The sequence below is a fragment of the Centroberyx gerrardi genome, chromosome 15, assembly GCF_048128805.1.
Source record: "Centroberyx gerrardi isolate f3 chromosome 15, fCenGer3.hap1.cur.20231027, whole genome shotgun sequence".
Classification (NCBI taxonomy): Eukaryota; Metazoa; Chordata; class Actinopteri; order Beryciformes; family Berycidae; genus Centroberyx; species Centroberyx gerrardi.
This window is the reverse complement of record NC_136011.1, coordinates 30,217,058-30,239,668: the sequence shown is the minus strand read 5'-3', so window position 1 is coordinate 30,239,668 and position 22,611 is coordinate 30,217,058. Positions and strand designations below refer to the sequence as shown.

The following is a 22,611-nucleotide window of genomic DNA, read 5'->3' as shown; positions in this document are numbered from 1 at the left end:
CAGTCAGGTACACCTGCTTCTCCAGCATTTGATCCACAGCTTTCATGGTTGTGAAGAACCAATCACAGTATACTTTTGTACCAGGATGCAGAGTTTTAGCCAGACGTTCGATGACCAAGGCTCCCAAACCCAGTCCCTCCGCTTCCTGAACCTGTGAACTGTGAACCTTGATACACTTCAAAGTCCAGCACAATGCCATCCGCTGAAGCCAGCACAAAGTTCTTCATGCCAACTGGATTGGGCTTTAGTGGCACATACTGTCGAAATGGACAGGCTCCTGTAAATGGGATCATCTGCTCATCAACTGACACACATTCCGGTCGAGCCTGAAGCAAGCAGCATTTGAGAATGCGATCCATAAAAGGCCTCGTCTTCCAGAATCTGTCAGTTTTCCTCATGTCTTCTGAAATGTGATTATCAATGACTACTTTTAGATGTTTCCTCAGTTTGAAAAATCTGTCACACCTGATTTTGTCGCTAATGGCAGGGATTCGTAAGGCATTTGTGGGTAAGGCACGCAAGACATCAAAATTGATGCTCCAAAAAAATGATAAATCTCATCAACTGAAGTGTTGAGAGAGCTACCACTGTTAGCTAGTGACATAGCATTTGTGCAGTCAGCAATGAGTTTCATCAACTCTGTGTCGATGTACTGCTCCACATAGTCCAGTGGCTGCCAATCTTCTCGCTCATGCAGCCTTTCATCTTCAGCCTCAAACTGAACTAAGTCTGGAGTAAATGCACCAGACTTCCAGCGCTCTCCACGTCCATCTTTCCTAGCTCCTGGCTCATCATCAATGTCAACACTTTTACCACGCTGACGTTTACACACGTCCTCTGGATCTCTGCACATGTTTAGATGCATGTGGACGGAGTTGTGGCTCACTGTCACTATCATCACTACTCTGCTGATCAGATTCTGGTGAAATATGCCCTGGAAATGTATCACATAAGAATAAAAAATAAAAATCAATGTAGACTAATTTGTACCACATGCAAGAACTATTTATACTCTTGTAAACTGTTGGTTTCTTACCAAATCTTCTCAAGCTATGTTTCCTTACTTTTACACCTTCACTTTGCATGAACGATAATAAACTCCCAATGTCCTCATACGAGTACTTCCTGATTAGCAGCGTCGTAGCTTGTTACTATTGCTAAAATTTGTCAAATTTGTATGCCATATCTTTTGCTACCACTAGATGGCACAAAAAGTGTCTACGAATGAGGACAACAGGTCTAAATTAAGCAGAATGAAGTATTATGGTAACTCAGTCTCAGTACAATGTTCCTAAAGCATAGTAGGTTTATTTCTGTTTTTTCTTTCTTTGTAGATCGCGATAAATGTATTTATGCTGTATCACCCAGTGTCACCCTAGTAACGATCAAATTAAGACAAGTGTGGACAAGCTGTGATTCACGGGCAGAAAGAGGTATGTTCAATGACGAAACGGATTATGCAACGTTTAGAAACAGAACTCTCGGCTGCGTTCTTCTATTTAAATTATGCTTATTGTAAAGTAGAGGTAGCAATACAGTCATTATAAAGTGCCATCTTTTATGGAGTTTATTGAGATGCCACTGAAATAACTTGTTATATAGGTTATGAGCCAAATCAAGTTTCAAGTTTCAAGTTTATTTATTTATATAGCCCTTTATCACAAGCATGTCTCAGAGGGCTTTACAGAGAGTGTGTCTAGCTAGGTCTAACTAAACACAATCAGTGGTAAACAAAATTTTGTAGGACAGCATGATGAAAAACACAAGGTAGGTAGGAGCAGATTTAGCGAGACAAACAATCTACCTATTCTATACAGCCTAACCTACCCGGCACCCCAGCCTTAGACCCTAAATGCACACAAGGAAAAACTCCCAGGAAAAAATTTGGAAGAAACCTTGGGTGGGCTGAGGCAGATAGGGATCCCCCCCCGGGACGGCTTAGCGTGCAATAGGTGCCGGGCAAAACATTGACAGAGTCATGGGCAACAATGATGACAAGAGAAAACAGAGAGAGACAAAAGAAGGGGAGGAGCATGCGGCGGTGGGGGGGGGGCTGAGGCCAGCAGTAAAGGAGCGAGGGCAGCAGCGTCCAGGAGGGAGCAGCGGAAAGGAAGGGCAAGGCAGCACTGACGACGAAGAGCCAGGGCAGCACCCGTCACTGCCAGGTAGAACACTGACCTGGAGTCAGAGAGGAGGAGAGGAAGCCGCGTACACACACACAACACACCCAGACACACACACACACGTAAAGAAGAAGGTGGGAAACAGCTGCAAACAGAACACACAGGGTCAGAGACACACGGGGGGCAGCAGCATCAGGGATGTGGAAGGGACCGAGGCCGGCGCTGACGACCACTGGACTTCACCGGAGTCTGAAGGGGGGAGAGAGTAAGGGGAGAAGCAGCAAATGTATTTATTTATCTAGCAGGTGACATCAAATGGTAAAAAGCAAGTAATTCTTTTTTCTTTTCCATTTGGCCTCAAAATTGATCTACAACCATACTAACCAATTTAAAAAAAATCAATATTAGCACCAAAGAGCTCAAGCAAAGAAATGCAGCAAACCGGAATCCCTTATTTGGGCAGAAAATGTAGGCTAGACTGTGTTCTGTGGTCCAGGAGAGAAAGCTGTAAGTGTCCAATACTGCCGTGAGAGGTTTGACCATGGAGTCTACGGGACACCCGGTGCGTCCTGTACAGACGGAGAAGGGAACCTTTAGCGTCGTTATAGCGACGCCAAGGGATTTGACAAAGAGTCAACATAGGACGAGTTGGGAATGAGAACGGATTGGACACACAGGCAGTCTCTGATATGAGGGAAATAATGTAGTTTGTCTGATTAAATATTTATCACTGAATACTTGGAATTTTTCTAAATATTTTGGCACGAAATGATCAAATTTAAAGCTGCACTTAGTGATTTTTTCTGTCCACTAGAGGGCGACATAAACCTCAACACATTTTGTAAACACAGCAAAGCTACTGGGCGACGGAAGCTCTTAAGGACAAACCGTGCATAAAGGCTAACGGCTAAAATAAACGTACCTACGGAGAAGTATCACCGGCTACCAGTCTCACTTTGCCAGATCTTTCTCCCGCTGAAGGTCACATGTCCCACAGTGACAAGTGAAGAGGCAGGTAGCAAGGTTACTAGTTGAAAACGTTTACTCGCTCGCTTCATCAATTCACCGTTACTCAAGCTGAATTTGACAACAAGCTTTAGGAAAGAGGTGAAAACAACAACACATCTTGATGAATAATTTTGTAATAAAGACAAGTTCGCTGATTTAGTGTTCTCTTTAATGATACATGCATGGAGAGAAGTACATCATAGCAAAGGGAATGGTGCAGTTCTCTAACGAGGGTCAGACTAACCAGGCTTATCTCCTAGGACAAGGACAGCCACCTGCAGGCCCCCCCCCCCCCCCCCCCGGACACAGCATCGTCTCATGATCCTAAACACTGTCGTATTTGTACGGATGTTGTATAAGTGGGTCTAAGGAACAATAGCATCTTTTCTATGTATGACAGTCATAAACCCTCACATGGAAGCACGTGATGAACACATGATAATCAATACATTGGAACATACAAAGGGCATACATACATATTTTCTCTACACAGCTGCTGCTGTGTGGCTATTTGTTTATATCATTACGTCTCACGGAAATCTCCACATAGCACACGTTAGCTTCAGGATTGGTTACAGGGTCTGAAATCGCTTATTGCAGGTTTAAAGATATTGAATATCGGCACATAATATCAGCTATCAGCAGCTTAAATCTAAAAACGTCAGTATCGGCCTTCAAAAACTCGTACTGGTAGAATCTATCTTTTACATCTCAGTCCCTTAGCTGAGACTGCAGAGCGACCTGAGCAGGAAGCAGCTGAGGGATCGAACCTGTGACCTTCAGAGTGCAGGACAGGAAGTAAATGTCCTGACAGTAAAATGTCCTGACAGCAAAGCATCCTGACAGTAAATCATCCTGACAGTAAAGCATCCTGACAGTAAAACCTCCTGACAGTAAAGTGTCCTGACAGTAAAGTGTCCTGACAGCAAAGTGTCCTGATAGCAAAGCGTCCTGACTGTAAAATGTCCTGACAGTAAAACGTCCTGAAAGTAATGCATCTTGACAGTAAAATGTCCTGACAGTAAAGCATCCTAACAGTAAAATGTCCTGACAGTAAACAGTACTGCCAGTAAACGGCAACAATCTGTTTTTGCTAAGCCAGTGTGCATAATCTGATTGGGTGCTTTTAGAGCGTGGCCCGACTCAAACAGCTAAGCTCTTTACATAATATTTTGGCTCCACACGGCGTGATGGACGGCCTCGAATGGAATCAGCCTGGAATCAAAGACCTTCCTCCAGGCAGCGGATCGCTCTCCTCCTCCTCCTCTTCCTCCTCTTCCTCCTCCTCCATGCAGAACCACAAGGCCAGCGCTCTTTATTCAGCAGCAAGTGTGGGAGCGCCTTACACTCTCAGGCTCTGTGTAATGTCATGGCTAAACTGGTTTTAATCTCTCCCAGTTCCCAGGTCTAACTGGGTTTTCTGGTGCTGTGGTTGACGTTGCTGGTGTGAAGCGACCGTCTGATTCGTTTGGACTGTAATTAATTCTGCTGGCTGGAAGTGAAGCGGTAATTACTGCAGACTGTTTCCTGCCTGCCTGGAACAACCAGCTCGTTAATCATATTTGCGAGGCAATTATGCTCGTTAAGAGGCTGAAACACGACTGGCTCTGTAAGATCTTTGTTAGATAGATAGATAGATATTCCAGCATCATCATCATGACGACAGTCTGTCTCTGACATGGTCCCCTCATTGATTTTAAAGCAATGATGTTTCACATTTTTGACAATGACCCATATGTGTGTGCCTTGTTCATTCAGCCTGAACCACTGACCTGCTGGCAGTTCTTCGTCCCGGGTCGAGCTCACAGAGGTTCTCAAACCTCAGATAGAAACACATTAGAGCACATTAGAGCATTCCAGACCAACCTCAGATTAGAGTAGTCATTCATTCTTATACATTACTTAATTGGGAACCTTTTGTGGTGAAATTTAACAATTCCTCATTTTGCTGGGAACCCCCTGGAAACCCTTCATGGACTCCTGGGACCTCCTCAAGAATCCCTGGGATGTTCTTAAGGATCCTTGGAATTCCCTTAAGGACCCATGGGACCTCCTGAAAGATCCCTGGCACCTCCTCAAGAATCCATGGAACCTCTTCAAGGACCCCTGGAACCCCCTCAGAGACCACTAGAACCTCCTTGAGGACCCCTAGAACCCCCTGAAGCATCCCTTGAGGTTCTCAGGCTCCAGATTGAGAACCATTTAGAGACAGCTCTGCCTCTGAAACATCTAACTCTTGAGCTCCACTACCAGGGTTGTCTCGTGTTGTCACCAGGGTTGTCTCGTGTTGTCACCAGCGTTGTCTCGTGTTGTCACCAGAGTTGTCTCGTGTTGTCACCAGCGTTGTCTCGTGTTGTCACCAGGGTTGTCTCGTGTTGTCACCAGGGTTGTCTCGTGTTGTCACCAGAGTTGTCTCGTGTTGTCACCAGCGTTGTCTCGTGTTGTCACCAGGGTTGTCTCGTGTTGTCACCAGGGTTGTCTCGTGTTGTCACCAGCGTTGACTCGTGTTATCACCAGGGTTGTCTCGTGTTGTCACCAGGGTTGTCTCGTGTTGTCACCAGGGTTGACTCGTGTTATCACCAGCGTTGACTCGTGTTATCACCAGGGTTGTCTCGTGTTGTCACCAGGGTTGTCTCGTGTTATCACCAGGGTTGACTCATGTTGTCACCAGCGTTGACTCGTGTTATCACCAGGGTTGTCTCGTGTTGTCACCAGGGTTGTCTTGTGTTGTCACCAGGGTTGACTCGTGTTATCACCAGGGTTGTCTCGTGTTGTCACCAGGGTTGTCTCGTGTTGTCACCAGGGTTGTCTCGTGTTATCACCAGCGTTGACTCGTGTTATCACCAGGGTTGTCTCGTGTTGTCACCAGGGTTGTCTCGTGTTATCACCAGCGTTGACTCGTGTTATCACCAGGGTTGTCTCGTGTTGTCACCAGGGTTGTCTCGTGTTGTCACCAGGGTTGTCTCGTGTTGTCACCAGCGTTGCGGCAATCTGACGTCCTCCTGCTCCACAGGGGCGTGACGTTGTGAACGGATACACCAGAAAACAACCAAAATCAACTTTATTTCTTTTTATTTCAGTGAGGAAGAACGTGTGTGTCAGCCATTGAGAATTTAACCTCTGCGAGCAGTGGAGCAACTTTCATCTTTTAAAGGACTCATTCCTTCAGTGGCTGACGGCCGATGGCTGCAGCAGAGCCGTAACCAGGGATGATGATCTTGTGAAGACTGGTTTCCTTTTGGACTGTGGATACAGACAGACTGTTGACTGGTGTTCAGTGTCTGTGTCAGACGGTCTGAACTGAGTCCGGCTTTCTGCTGGATCTGGCCCAGTTATTGATCAGCAGTTATTGATCTCCAGTTCCCTGAACGCTGATCTCTTCACAGCAAATAAAACCATCAAATGTAGATTAAAGCAGGACTTCTAAAACTCTGGATCAGGACCTAAAGTCAGGTCGCAGATGAGATTCAACCGGTCCACGGTTTGTTCTGGACCAGCTGGAGGCTTGACAGCGATTGTTTTTTTTGTTTTTTTTGGGGCATTTTTGGCTTTTTTAGACAGAGACAGTAAAGATTAGGAGAGAGAGGCAGATGACACAGTACAAAAGTCCTGGACAACCCCAAGGTCCCTTACTGCACCCCAAGGTCCCTTACTGCACCCTTAGGTCCCTTACTGCACCCCAAGGTCCCTTACTGCACCCTTAGGTCCCTTACTGCACCCCAAGGTCCCTTACTGCACCCTTAGGTCCCTTACTGCACCCCAAGGTCCCTTACTGCACCCTTAGGTCCCTTGGGTGCTCTAATCAGAGTCTCTTGGTTAAAACTAAAGGCTGAACTCTGTTTTGCCCCTATAGACAACCTTTCTGATTCCATCGTAATTTTTTAAAAATCGATTAAAGACTAACTTTTCCTCTCAGCCTGTCAGTGTGACTTTTTTTGTGAGTTTTGTGAGTTTTACCTGCGTTTCTTCTCTGATGTGTTTGGTCTTGTTTTATCTCGTTTCTTGTTCTATTATCTTTTTCTTTTAACCTCGTGAAGCGCTCTGGAGTGTTTGTGCTTTGGAAATGAAATCACCTCGACAGCAGCAACTGAGAAGGATTGCCCCGATTACCTTGATCCCTCCCTGCTCTGTTACTGTGAGCGGAGCGGCAAACAGCAGCGACACAAACTGTACAAGTCTTTAGGGTTTCTTGGTAAAGCAGATTAACTGCCATCACATATGGATTTCCCCCTGATAGCTCTCCGCCCCTGAGCTCGGCACAATACCCATTTTTCATTTCACAAAGTAGTCGTCGGCGTTCGGAGGGATTAGGCCAACGACCTCATTTCAACTCAAATGCGGCGTTTTGGTTCCTCTCTGCACTGTTCGTCCTCTAAGTGCCTCGTTATGTATCGGAGAGCGATGGAGGTGCAGCCGAGCGGCGAGCGGCTTCGATGAGCGCTCTTTCTGTTCGATCTCATCGACCTCGGGCGCTGCGGCCGTCGGATCAGACGGAGCCGACGCTCTCGTTCTCTCTGCTGGTTTACAGTGAAATCTGCAGCGCTGAATACAGACGAGAGGCAGAGAAACCTCCTGTGTACTGGCAGTGTGTGTGTGTGTGTGTGTGTGCAAATATACTGTATGTGTACGCATATGAGCATGGGATATAATTGTATGTGTGTGTGTTTGTGTGTATGATATGTGAGTGTGTGTGCATATGAGTGTGTTTGCTGTATTGGTGTGTGTGTGTGTCTATGCATGTGCGTATGCGTGTGTATTTGCATGATTTGCTGTTTGTGTGTGCTTGGGTATGTGTACAGAGTGTGTTTGCCTGTGTGAGTGTGTGTGTGTATGTGTGTGCATGTACGTATGCATAGGTTCAATCTGCATGTTTGTATGTGTGTGTGTGCATGTCCATATGTCAGTGTTTGCATGTGTATTTTCTGTGAATGTGTGTCCAGAATAAAAGCCTGTCTGACCTCGATGTCTGGTTGAAGTGCCGTGGAGTCGCCCAGCTAGCATCAGAGTCTTGAGACTTTGTTAGCATATCATTATCAATCAACAGACAGTCGCATTTCATGATTTCTTGCGTTCTAAACATGGTGACATTCGCCACGTCTTGCTTTTCTGTACGGCCAGAAAACCTGTGTGGAGAGTTGTGTTTTTTTCCAAAGTTGAAGTTTGCCACTGCTGTTGGAGCATCTCCTACACATCGTTCTTTTGTCAAAGTTGTATAGAAAAAGGTAAATAAGTGTAAAATCCTCAGGAGAGTTCGCATACAAAACAATGTAATTATGCAGGTGTAGTAGTGAGATGCCACTGCAGTAATGGCAACTTGTTTACTTCCGCCTACTTCCCCAGATTCATGTATACATAATTTTTTAGGTTGTGAAATGCTCATCAGTTCATTAGTTTGCTGTTGTCATACTGACAGCTGACTCTGGTCTGCAGGTAAACCGGCTCGGCTGAATCAGTAACTGAGTTTTCAGAAGCTTCCAAACACTTTCTCCTTCACTTTGGGTTCAGATGATGATGTTTCCAGGTTAAAGCTGCTCTATTTCTCATGTTGGCCTGAAGTGGCAGCGAGAGGAAACTTCAGACGGAGGTGTGGCTCTCAGACTGACAGAGGTCTGAAGAACTTCTCGACAGAAAATGTTTGAAAACACGACACCTCTGGTTTCTTTTTCTGTCCGGGTAGAAACAAGTTTCTTTTTTTATTGACCTACAGTAACGATACAAATGGATGAAAACTTCAACTTAAGACTTACTTTAGTTTTGTCAGAATTAGGAAAAGATCTAAAATGTTTCATGTGAAGTAGAATGTCTTTCTTGGAGGAACTTGATACATTTCATTTTCTTTTGAAGATGCTCAGAAAATGAATTTCCCTGCTCCAATCCATCACCTGATGAGAAGATTTCCTCCTAATGGTTGTTCCCGATCACATGAAAACACAAAACTAGGAAATCTCATGCCTTGCACATTGGTGTAATTTTTGTTTTTCAGCCCAAACATATCATTCAAGGCAATACATTTACAATACAAACATAATTTGCATGAAAAGTGGATCTTCAAACAGAGACCTGTAGAGCGTCTCTTCTCCCTCGCCGGCAGCTCGTCTGTAATTAAACCCGTCCGGCGCTAACAGCTCTGTGCAGGAGAACCGCTGAACATGCATAATGCAGTATCTCTTAACTTTGCATAATGAATGAACCTCATATGAATATTAGAAATGTTGCACAGGGAACGAGACGCTGTAGGTCGTCATGTCTGTGCAGCACAGACTCAGATCAGTGGCTTCATCAGATTTATGGTAGAAATGCATCTATTATGTATTAATCCACTGCTCAGTTCAGTTCAGTTCAGTTCAGTTCAGCTCAGCTCAGCTCAGTTCAGTTCAGTTCAGTTCAGTTCAGTTCAGTTCAGCTCAGCTCAGCTCAGTTCAGTTCAGTTCAGTTCAGTTCAGCTCAGCTCAGCTCAGTTCAGTTCAGTTCAGCTCAGCTCAGTTCAGTTCAGTTCAGTTCAGCTCAGTTCAGCTCAGTTCAGTTCAGTTCAGTTCAGTTCAGTTCAGTTCAGTTCAGTTCAGTTCAGTATGGGATGGAGAGCAGAGAGCTGGAGCCGCTTCTGAACAGATTTGGTTCTGGTTCATTTTTAAAGGCTGTTAGCAGGTTGATGCTGCTGAACCAAACCTGAAGTATTCCAATGGAAAACCAACCAACAAAGTACTGATACTTTACTGTAGTACTGATTCTGAACCAAAGCACTGATACTTTACTGTAGTACTGATACTTTAGTACTGATTCTGAACCAAAGTACTGATACTTTACTGTAGTACTGATACTTTAGTACTGATTCTGAACCAAAGTACTGATACTTTACTGTAGTACTGATACTTTAGTACTGATTCTGATACTTTAGTACTGATACTTTACTGTAACACTGATACTTTACTGTAGTACTGATATTTTAGTACTGATTCTGAACCAAAGTACTGATACTTTACTCTAGTACTGATACTTTACTATAGTATTGATTCTGAACCAAAGTACTGATACTTTACTGTAGTACTGATACTTTACTATAGTACTGATTCTGAACCAAAGTACTGATACTTTACTGTAGTAATGATACTTTACTGTAGTACTGATACTTAACTGTAGTACTGTCAGAACAGAGCAACAACATGCATCATTCCCTGAAGTTTAAAGAGGAACTGAACCCCGAACCCAAATCTGTGGTGAAGCCTGACATCTAAAGGTGAAGGTACTGAACAGGCAATCTGCTATTGGCTGGTCTCTGTGCCAGGTGATGTCATCTGTTGTCCTCTGTAGGTTGAGTTACTCACTTGTGTGTTACTGACGGACGGACCGATCCATAGCCCCTCCTCTGATTTCATCGTGGGAGAAACCAAACTAGTTTCTTTTTTCTTTTCTTTTTTAAAGATTATTTTTGGGGTATTTTTGCTGTTATTAGGTAGACGAAAGGGTGGGAGAGAGAGGGAGATGACACGCAACAGAGCTTCAGGTCCGGATCCAACCCAGGACGTCGTGTTTACATGGTTTACATGGTTTACATGGTTTACATGGTTTACATGGTTTATATGGTTTACATGGTTTACATGGTTTACATGGTTTACATGGTTTATATGGTTTACATGGTTTATATGGTTTACATGGTTTACATGGTTTACATGGTTTACATGGTTTATATGGTTTACATGGTTTACATGGTTTACATGGTTTATATGGTTTACATGGTTTATATGGTTTATATGGTTTACATGGTTTATATGGTTTATATGGTTTATATGGTTTACATGGACAGGCGTTTCATCGTGACGGTTAGCGACGACTGAGCGTCGTCCAGCTGCTGCCACACTGCAGGAACGTCCCTCACAAAAAAGTCACATGTGAAAACCCACATGTGAATTCAAAGCACATATGTCCCTGGACCATCTCCCAGACCCCCACCCCCCACCCCCCACCCTCCACCCCCCACCCAACCTGCACAATCAATCACTTGGATCTTATCTTATCTTTCTGGACACATGTTGGTTTTCACATGTGAACAATTTATTACAGTTATTCTGACGACAGTTTTTACTTCAGATGTAAAAAAAATACATTTCTAGATAAAGTGTTTTTTTTTTCATGTGAAAATTTCATTTCACATGCAAAGGGACATTTCGCAGGTGAAAATGTCAATGGGAAATTTCATATATTCACGTATGAAAAGCAACATGTGTCCATGTGCTCTCAATTCACATGTGAGTTTCACATGTGATTGTTTGTCAGGTGAAACCTGGTCTGACCTGGATTCACCTCAGTCTGCAGGAGGCAGACAGAGGCAGCGCTCATGAATATTTAATGAGTGTTTTGATGAAAATGAACAGATTATCAGAGGGTTTGTCTACTTCCTGTCCCTCCGCCTGTCGCTGGGTAGAGGGGTGTGTGTGTGTGTGTGTGTGTGTGTGTGTGTCTGCTTGCCTGTGTGTTTGTGTGTTTCTGTGTGTGTATGTCTACATACATGTGCGTGTCTTTGTCTGCCTATGTGTGTGTGTATGTGCGTGTTTCTGTCTGTGTGTGTCTCTCTCTGTCTGCATACACGTGTGTGTTTCTGTCTACGTGTGTGTTTAGGTGTGTGTGTGTGTGTGTGCGTGTGTGTGTCAGTGAGCATGCCGTTGCTGACGTCGCTGTCGCTCTCCCGGGGGATTCTGGGGATTCTGGGACTTTGCTCCACATCAATATTTCAGCCGGACAGAAGCAGCAAACAGCAGCTTATAAGAGAGGAGGATCAGATCTGAGCAGGAGACAGACAGGCAGTCCAAAAAATCACAATCAATAATGAATATAATCCATCCTGATCTTGTTTTTATTGAAGTTTCTCATAAATGAATCATTCTCCATCTGTCTATTTAAAGTTGAAAATTGCTTTTACTGTAACTTGCTGTTTTTTCCCAGTCTCTGTAAACAGATGATGAGTTTTAAGGGTAACTCTTTATTTTCCAGGTCCACAAATTCCTAGTAATTTCCTAGAAAGGAACTGTTAATTTCTTAGGAATTTTCCTGGAAAGAACCATGAAATTATGAACTAATTATTGTGGAAAATACAGAAAGAGTTCAATGGTAGTTGGCCATTTCTTTTTCTTCTATTACCATGAAATGATGTAGCAGAAAATTAGAAATTAGAGAAGGAATTCAACAAATAACTATTACATTAAATTACTATTATATAATTACAGTATATGAATAAAGGCTTCTTTCCAGGAAACTTCCTAAGAAATTCACAGTTCCTTTCTAGGAGGAAATTATTAGGAAATTGTGGAGCCAGAAAATAAAGCGTTATCGTTTTAAGATATAAAAGCTTTTCCATCTCCTGACTCTTCCCTCTTCCCACACTGAGCTGTTTAAAAAAAACGTTAAATAACTTCGGTTTGGCTCCTCCCACTTAACTCAACCAATTAAATTATTTCTGCCCCCGAGAAATGTTTTTAGATCTAAAACTCCAATCTGCAGCCTGGCGCAGGGAGAGCAGGGCATTATGGGTAGACAGCAGGGTTAATGGTTCCAGTCTGGATCATTTCCTCTCGTTAATCTAATATTTCTGTCTCTTCTGTTTTTTTGCTCTCTTCCCTTCCTCCTCTCCTCCTCTCCTCCTCTCCTCCTTTTCTTTACTCATCCTCCTCCTCCTCTTTCTTGTCTTTCACCTCCTACTACTGCTCTTTCCTTCTCTTTTTTTTCCTCTTCCTTTTGTTTTCTTTCTTCTTTTCTATTTTTTTCTTCCCTTTGCATTCCTCCTCCTCATCTTCCTCCTCTTGCTCACCCTCTCCTTCATCCTCCTCGTCTCTCCTCTCCTCCTTCCTTCCTCCTCCTCCTCATGCTTCCCCACCTCCTCTTCTTCCCCCTCCTCCTCCTCTTCCTCTCTCCTCTCCTCCTTCCTCCTCCTCATGCTTCCCCTCCTCCTCCACCTCCTCTTCTTCCTCTTCTTCCCCCTCTTCCTCCTCCTCCTCCTCCTCGTCTCTCCTCTCCTCCTTCCTTCCTCCTCCTCCTCCTCATGCTTCCCCACCTCCTCTTCTTCCTCTTCTTCCCCCTCTTCCTCCTCCTCGTCTCTCCTCTCCTCCTTCCTTCCTCCTCGTCTCTCCTCTCCTCCTTCCTTCCTCCTCCTCATGCTTCCCCTCCTCCTCCACCTCCTCCTCCTCCTCCTCCTCCTCCTCCTCTCTCAGACCAACAAGGCGGTGTCTAAAGGGGATTTCCACCTGGCCAGCTCCAGTTCGAGGCGGGCTCTCTTCCTGGCGGTCCTGTCCATCACCATCGGGACGGGCATCTATGTGGGCGTGGCCGTCGCCCTCATCGCCTACCTCTCCAAGAACCACCACCTGTAGCCTTGTCCTCAGGGTGGGAAATTACCCATCAGCCCCCAGGAACATGTTGGATGTGGTTGGTAAGTTCGTCACCTCTGCAGGTGACCGGCCTTCATCTGGACTCCTGTTCTGTCGGCTGCTGAAACGGTGGAAGCGGTCGCCGAAATTTGGGATTTACCGGCCGGTGGAGAAGAGAGTTTCGTTCCCTGCAGTCCGGCGGCGGATGAGCGGGACTCCGGACCCGGCGGGTCGGCCTCCGATGGAGATCCGGTGTGGTCGGACCAGAGGAGGTGGATTACATTTTGTCCGCTTCACCCAAACACACTGAGAACTTTTACTTTTTACATGTTCAACCTGGATCTACTGACGCTGTTGAGGGGTTTTGCTTCAGGACGCTTTGACGGGGATCGAACCTGCGACCTTCTGGCAACAGGACTGTCCCCCTGCCACTCCAACATACCAGGATCTCTGTTGGGGAATTCTGGGATTCTGGGTCGCTGGGAATATGGGAGCTAAGAAAGAAATTCCAGGATTTTATGTTTTCTGTCTGTGAGGAGATCCGGTGACCTTTAACCCCACAGGCTTCACCTCCGGTTGGATCAGAGGAATCAAAACGGGGGTCAAAGGGGAATGAACTCTCATGTTATCTGTGTGCCTCAGGACGGTTCAGTCAGTGTTTTGCGAACTTGCTCCACTCTTTCCTAAAGCCAGAAATCAGAGAGAAAACCCTTGAATTTGTGATGTGACCGGGATGTGAAATCAGCAGCTGCTCCATTGACAGTGAATGGGGTTCTCACACCAAAATGAAGTTTATATACAAGCATTGCTGACAAATATGAACCAGAATTTTGTATTATTCATAATAATAATAATAATAATGATAATAATACATTTTATTTGTATAGCACTTTTCTAAATGCACTTTACATATTTGAAGTTGTAGTTGAATTAATTATATTCTTGCTCACAGTTAAAAACTGAATAAAAGCAGAATTTACATAAGAGTGAGGGCCTATATAAAAATATGCAGACAAATAAATATTTAAAAACATTCTTCTTCCTTATCTTCTAGTGAGATACAAAACAAAACATGAATGGCAATATCAATGAATTAGACAGAGATCAAAACCTTTTGAATATTTATAAATTATGGCAAATAAAAAATGGCAAAATCAAAACCTATTAAACCTCATTTGAGTGCAAGAACTCACACAGAAACCTCATGGGTCGACAAAGTCAGAGTCCCGTTCGCTGTCAATGGAGCAGAGCCTCATTTTACATCCAGTGACATCACAGATTCAAGGGTCAGTTCTCCAGTTTCTGGCTTTAGGGACGAGTGGAGCGAATTCACAAACACCGACTGAACTGTCCTGAGGCACGGGGAGAACATGTGGATTTCCCTTTAACTGTGCTCAGAGGAAGTGGATCACTGGATCACTGGATCACTGGATCACTGGATCACTGGCTGTGGGACCGACCGGGGGAAGACTGAATCGATCCTGACTGAACTCGCTGTCTCACACTCCTGCTGGATTGTTTTCCTGCTCTCTGACGCTCTGTGTGTTTCTGTCCAGGTTTCTACCATAATGACAAAGCTTCTGAGGTTTCTGCGTCCCGGTCAGACCTGCCGCAAAAAAACAAAACAAAACAGCTGAAAATAATTTGTAACGTTTGTTTTAACCTGCATGCGGTGCCGGTTGGGTGGGCTTTACCGAGCCTGGGCTCCAGAGATTTCGTGAGATGTGTTGGATTTACCACATCAACACAACTCAGATAGTCAGGTAAGAAAGAAAAGTATACCAAACTTACATTCAGATAATTTATTTTACATTTTTGACATTTATTCTATTGTCCTCTTCTCTAACTCCGCCCATCTGGCACCTCAGCAGGACAAAACAAAACAGACAAATTATTTGCAGATACTCAAAATCGCAGGTCTGATCACAATCACCAATAGCAGATACTGGTCAAATATCTCTTTAAAATCCATTTGAATATTTCTCTGCGAACAACTGAGCTTGCATGAAACCAATTACCCCACCCACCTGGCACTGCAGAGCGATAAAATCAAACGTTCACAACGATTCAAAAGGATGTGAGGTGATGTTTGACCAGCCTCTGCCCCGGGCTTAATGTTTACAGAGCGTCGCTTCAGACAGGAAGTTCTGAAGGAGGCCGGTTCAACACCCGGCCTCTCTCTGACCGGGTCACGTTTCCCAAAATCAGCTTAAAGCAATAATCCACTTAGTGTTAAAACTAAGTGGAATACTGGAGGTTATTTGGCTCTTGACCACCATGAAAGCCAGAATATAAACTAATCACCAGGATCAGATGCAGCTGGACCAGTTTGTAGCGTTCAGATTTTTACTTCCCGTTCATTTGAATGGAAACTGACATTGAAGTAAAGCAGTAATTGGTCCATCGACATTATGCATTTCTATTCTTGGTTTACACTAAAAGTAGTATTTCAAAATAAAAGTAGATCCGGTCTCCCCAACAGGAACTATCTCTCCTACATGGTATCCCTCCTCTGTGTTCTCTTCTATCAATAAAAAAGCTGTTTGGTGAGATTCTGTTCTGAAGCGTCGGACCAACAGTCAGCTGGAAATCACAGCAGCAGATCTGATGCTGAATCTGTTCACCAACGTGTTCAATGTCAGTTTTCATTCAAATGAATGGGAAGAAAAAATCTGAAACTACAAACTGGTCCAGCTGCATCTGGTCTCGGTCAGTAGATTATATTCTGCTTTTCAAATAAATAAGTCCATGTTGAAATTAAGTGGAATATTGCTTTAAGGTTAAGCTAACCTTTGTTCCATTGTTATCCAATGGACAGAGGTGATCTTTGTGTTAAAGGAATAATTCACCCAACAGTGACATTTTGGTCATTATCTTCCCCTTCATGACAGTGGAAACACCGGTGAAGTTCGTCCACACACCACACAGCGAGCGTCAGGCTTCTCCCAAACAACTGAAGTGAACAGATGTTTCTTTAGAGCTCCAACAAGGGCAAAAACTGACCATAAAAATCCTCCAAACAGTCCAAAGGACCGATATTCACACCAGGGTTTAACACAAGTCTAAACTAAAACCATTTTTGAAAGCCTTCACCCTTGTGCGCTTTCAGACGTTTCCACATTTCTGTTTACACTCCTGTGCAGAGCTCTACGTCACAAACTTATTATAACGCTAACCGCTTACTTACCTGACTTTCAAACACAGAAGAAAACAATCCTGACAACTCCGAGAGACAAGAGGAACAACAGCTCTTTGCTCAACTTTATTTATTTGAACCTGAACATACGGACATATTTGCTCATGCCGCCGCCGGAGGAGCTGGATGTCCGTAGGAGGGAGAACATGGAAATGTTGACAGGTTGCATGTTCACATACAGTAGAGCGTGAACATGTGATGTGCGGGTGCGTGCAAGCGTGAACGCTGTTTTTTGACGCGGTTTTAGTGAAGACTTGTGCTAAATCCTGGTGTAAATATATTTTTTTTACCTTTTTTGGACTCTAAAGAACCAGTTCCTGTTCACTTCAGTTTGTTTTGTGCTGTGTGGACGAACACACTGCACCGGTGTTTCCACATGAGGGGAGTAAATAATGACAAAACTTTCATTTTTGGGTGAACTATCCCTTTAAAGCCACAGTGGGAACTTTGAAAGAAAACAGATGGATGAACGCTCTTTGTGTTAAGATGTTTTTGGGAAACCAGGCCTTGATCTTGATCTCATACTTGGCAGCTTAATATACAAAGAATGTGTTAAAGGGCTGCAAACGTTGTCAGTCATTAATATCATCGATTTCCTCCACATTCCATACAGACGAGTTGAACTAACGAAGGTTTGTTGTCTCCAACTAAATACTTATTGAATTTGTTGAAAGTGCATAGAAATATCTGGTAACGCTATCCGGTAATTACAGTGTAATTATGGGGTACTAATAAAATCATTACGGGTATAATGCTGTAGTTACAGGGTAACAAAACAAGAAGTCTTAAAGTAAATTAACCTTGTACTTAGCCTATAATTACTGTGAACAAGAGGGGAACAAGCACTGCTTTATTTTACAGCCCACTCACCTTGTACTCCATAACTACAGGGAACAAGCACCCTTACTGTACTCTACGAACCAGTATTCCCTTAAAATAACCTTACATTTACATTAATTCTCCCCACTTAATTCATGCAACATCCCTTAAAATGAGTTAAGGGAGTTATTAGAGATCCCATCGAAACCTCCTTAAACATCCCTTAATGTTTGACTGCTTACTTTTAATGTAAAATTCAGGGAGACAGGAACTTTTCATTAATAACTCATTAATAACCTGTAAACCTGCACAAAAGGCATGAAAAATCCCTTCATTACTAGAGTCTCCACGACTCAACCCATGAATAAATCCCTTATAAACCCATGACTAACCTTACTTTATTAAAGCTGTTATTTTGAATGGATAATTCATGTTTATGTAGAGAGAGAAATTAAGGACATTTAAGGGATACAATTAAGGGGTTTGGTTTCATAGTGGTACCTGTAATTATTTTTTAACTATGTGGTAATGATGAAAATATTTTCACAATAACTACCTTATAAGTCTCTCATAATTACAAATTTGCACCCCCTTAATTCCCGGACTTCTTGTTTTGTTACCCTGTAACTAAAGCATTGTACCTGTAATTATTTTGTTAGTTCCCCATAATTACAGACTACTTACACTGTAATTAGTGGGCTGTAATCTAAAGTGTTACCAAATATCCTACTGAAGTACGGCAACCAGGCTGAAATCTTACTGGTATACTCAGAGTAAAAGTTACTTGATGGATTCAACTGGTGTGAACTGAACTGAACTGAATTGAATTGGTTTGAATTGAATTTCAATTGAATTCAGTTCAATTCAAGAATCCTTGAAAAAAGGAAGCCAAAGCATTCATCTTCTGTGTTAAAAACAGTTAAAAAAAGAACTTTATTTTTCTAGAGCTACCTACAAACAGGTTTGCCGTACAAAAATAAAAGCTTTTTAACTTTTCTAGACGAAGAAGAATACCTTTGCTTCCTTTTTGTGACTTTTCTCATATCGTCGACTCCAGTGAGCTCCGATCAGAATAAAAAATAAAACTCATGACAGATCACCTCATCACAAACCGTTCAGACATCAGTTCAGCTGCAGGGTGTTTTCTCTCTGCTGACTTTCTGAATCAAAATGTATTTTATTTATTTTTTTGCTTCGTCGTCTTTCTGAAGTGAAGTGTTTCTGTTTAAAGTGCCGCTGCTTCCGTCTCTTCTGTTGAACTGATCTGCTCTCTACTCAAAGTGGACGTTTGGGTCCAGACTGCACAATCTTTTCTACTGCACACACACACACACACACACACACACACACACACACACATATATTAGAGTTTGACCGATATGAGTTCTTGAAGGTTGATGCCGATATTGTTAGATTGAAACTAGCGATAGGTGATATTTTACTATTCTGTATCTTTAAATCAAATCAATAATTAGATAATTCCCAGTATTCAGTGTTTCCTCCAGTTTTCTTCTCCCCATCAGGATGGAAAAGCCTCTGAAACATTCAGAGCATCATGGGAAACTAAAACCCTCCACTGAAACCAGACTGATGAGATTCTTTTAGGGTTAGCAGCTGTTAGCAGCCTGGAAAACATTAACATAACATTAATATTGAGCAATTAAACAAATTAAATAAAATGTGCAAAGAAAATCAAATGTCATGTCAGGTTTCCCTGAGGAAGCTCCGTCATATCAGAGGTGATGAAATCTGATATGTAAATAATTCAAATGTTGCTCTATTTCTATCCATATAAACCAGCCACAGTCTGAACCTGACTGAATGTTCTGTTTCATTCTCTTAAAGCATTTTGATCTAAAGTCTTGAAATGAGTTTCTTAGTCAAATATAAATAGAAATAGAAATTGAATAGAAATTGATCCTATGTATGAATTTCTTTCCAAAGCCTTTGCCTTTCCATCAAGGCAAAGAATCTAAAATATAAGATAGTTTTGATTTGTTTAACACTTTTTTGGTCGCTGCATAATAATAATAAACATGATCATTTGTGTTATTTCATAGTTTTGAGTCTTTACTGTTATTCTAACATGTGGAAAATAGTAAAAATAAAGAAAAATGTGACGTGTCCAGACTGTTGACTGGCAGTGTATGATCAAAAATGTTTAATGAAGAAATTCCTCAAATGTAATTTTTTTATTTAAAGTTATTGCGTCCTTTTCTCCAGTCAGTTTCAGTCTAACTCCAGGAAACGCATCACAGCTGGACTCGCTCCTGATTGGCTCCCTCACTAAAGAATGGCACTCAGCAGGTTTACCTCATTTGAATCAGAGGAGCCGCTGCTGTCGGCCAATCAGGAGCCAGTATTGTGACGACTTAGTCTTCACATTCATTCAGTTTAACTAATTCAATTCAAGTTTGAACTAAACTACATTTATCTGCAAAACATCATGAAGAACTTTATTCTGATCCTGAGACGGAGGAGAGATGAAAACTGAACAATTTGGAACTTTGATAAAAAGGAAATATCGGCCCACATATCGGTCTAACTCTAACAAACATACATATTTATATAAACTCTTATATGACTGAACTGTGGAGGAAGAGTGGATCCATGTTGGTCCCTGGTGGAATCTGCCGACTCAGCGATACTTGATGCTGTTATGTACAAATCAATAGCAGAGAGAGAGAGAGAGAGAGACGGGCGAGAGACCTTGGATAGAAGGAACTGACGCTGTAAATACCTCTGGAAGGATGATTCTGGTTCACACACACGTTCATGCACACACAAACACACACACATACATACACACATATGTACTGCATGCTCACACACACACTCACACACATACACACACACACACACACACACACAACAACAGACTTCCTGCCCAACTGCAAAACAAGCAGCACCGCTGTGATTGGTTGTTTTTTTCACAACCTCTGGACTACAAGCTTGCTAATTAAATGTCGTGTTTCCATTGAAACGATGTTTGTGTCTAAATTCTCATTTTGGCTTCAGCTCACAGGAGTTCAGGACATTTTTAAACACACATTAAGTTTTTTTTTTCTGACGTGTTGCTGGTACAGAAAAACAGTCGCTGCAATGTTGCTGCTTCTCCTTTTCTCACTTGAATGTAAAGTTTGTGTGTTGAGGCAGTTTATTGAACCGCGGGTCTTTGGAACCAGTTCAAAGCTCGTGTCAGGATTTCAAAAGTACATGAGCATCAATGAGAAAATGAAGCAAAAACATTGAACGGTAACACTTTACTTTCCGGGTCCACAATTTCCTAATAATTTCCTAGAAAGGAACTGTCAATTTCTTTGGAAGTTTCCTGGAAAGAACCATGACATCATGTTCTGATTACAGGGAAAACAGAGAAAGAGTTGAATGGCAGCTGGTCAGTTCCTCCAAGTTCTTCTGTTGTTTCCAAGAAATGATGTAGTAGTTATATAGAAAATTAGAAATTAACGAAAATTAAGAATTCAAGAAATAACTATATTATATAATTATGTGAATAATGACTTCTGATAATTGCCTCTGCCTATTATTTTCCAGTAAATACTTATAGTTTTGCAGTTCATTCCAGGAAATTATTTTAGAAATGTTCAGTGTCTTAAGAAATTAACAGTTCCTTTCTAGGAAATTATTAGGAAATTGTGGACCCAGAAAATAAAGTGTTACCCATATAACTCCATTTGTATTAATTTCTATGAATCATGTTTTTTTTTCCAGGTAATATCAATAAAACAAACTAGTAATGCATTGTCAATAGGTGATATCGGCTTTTGTGACCAAACAGATTTTGGATTCATAAAGTACGTTCAGTGAAGCATTACATACAGCAGTCAGTTCATTTTTTTCAGGAATGCCGTTTATCTGTTTTTGCAAAAGAACTCTTCAGATAAGCGTTTGTTTCTTCATTTGTGAAAAAACAACTTTTAGCAGATTTGTGGTTTTCAACACATCATACATTCAAATATATTTTATATGTTGGTGTGTGGGTGAACTGGTCAGCAGGGAGGAGCTCAGTGAAACTTCACTGGAGAAATAAAAGTTAAAAAGTGAGAAGCCTCATGATGACTGTAACCAGGCACAGTTTCTTCCTCCATCGTCTTCTGAAGGTTTTGAAGCTGCAGATTGTGTTTACTGTCGCCGCCATGTTGACATGTTTTGGAGCCGGAGCAGCCAAAGAGAGGCAGAGGGGCGGAGCCAAGGTGGAGGGGGCGGAGTTTGGGTCGTCGGCAGCTCCGCCTGCTATTGGCCCCTAATCGACCTGTCAATCACTGGGAAAACAACCCTGTGTTTTATCTGTTACATCTGTTAATGACACAATTATTTTTAAAATCTCCATAAGGACACACATTAGAAGAAGTGAAATTAGCAGCTGAGATCAAAACCTCTGGTGGTAAAAATGTCTTGAATTTATATTGTTATCAGAAGTTGGGTTGTGGTCCGTTGACTTCATGGAGTTTGAGGTTTGGAGTCTTTTTGGAGCCTGTAGTGGATTTTAATAATAATAATAATAATTGACTACATTTATATAGCGCTTTTCTAAGTACTCAAAGCACTTCACATATTGGGGGTGGGTGGGGGGGACTCAACTCACCCACCACCGGTGTGTAGCACCCACCTGGGTGATGCACGGCAGCCAGTTCTGCACCAGAACGCTCACCACACATCAGCTATCTCAGTGGAGAGTAGAGGACTGAAAGAGCCAATTAGATAAGGAGGGATGATTAGGTGGCCATGATGGAAGGAAGGCCTGTTTGGGAATTTTGGCAGGGCACCGGGGTTACACCTCTACTCTTGCAATAAGTGCCGATGGGATCTTTATTGACCACAGAGTCAGGACCTCGGTTTAACATCTCATCCGATGGACGGTGCTCACTCACAGGACAGAGTCCCTGGCTGCGGTCGAATAGTCAAAAAAATACGTCCTAACTCCTATTCCTAACCACTTTTCCTTGACCTCGTTGGAAAACGTCATGAGGTCAAGGAAAGATGTGAAGGAGAATTCATAAGGACTTAGGAAAAGACAACCGCGGTGCTAAGAGAATCCGACTGCACTTACACTAGGCTGCGTAATTATGCAACGGCGGATGTTAATGAC

General features: G+C 42.6%; 1 protein-coding gene across 1 annotated transcript in view; it reads left to right on the top strand.

Annotated features, from left to right (window-relative positions):
• The window catches only part of syndig1 (synapse differentiation inducing 1), a 36,108-nt gene extending 22,619 nt beyond the window's left edge, over positions 1–13,489 (top strand). The window contains exon 8 of the mRNA XM_078288654.1: positions 13,331–13,489. Coding sequence (XP_078144780.1) covers positions 13,331–13,489 — 159 coding nt within the window. The remainder of the gene's footprint in view (positions 1–13,330) is intronic.
• The last annotated feature ends 9,122 nt before the right edge of the window (positions 13,490–22,611 follow it).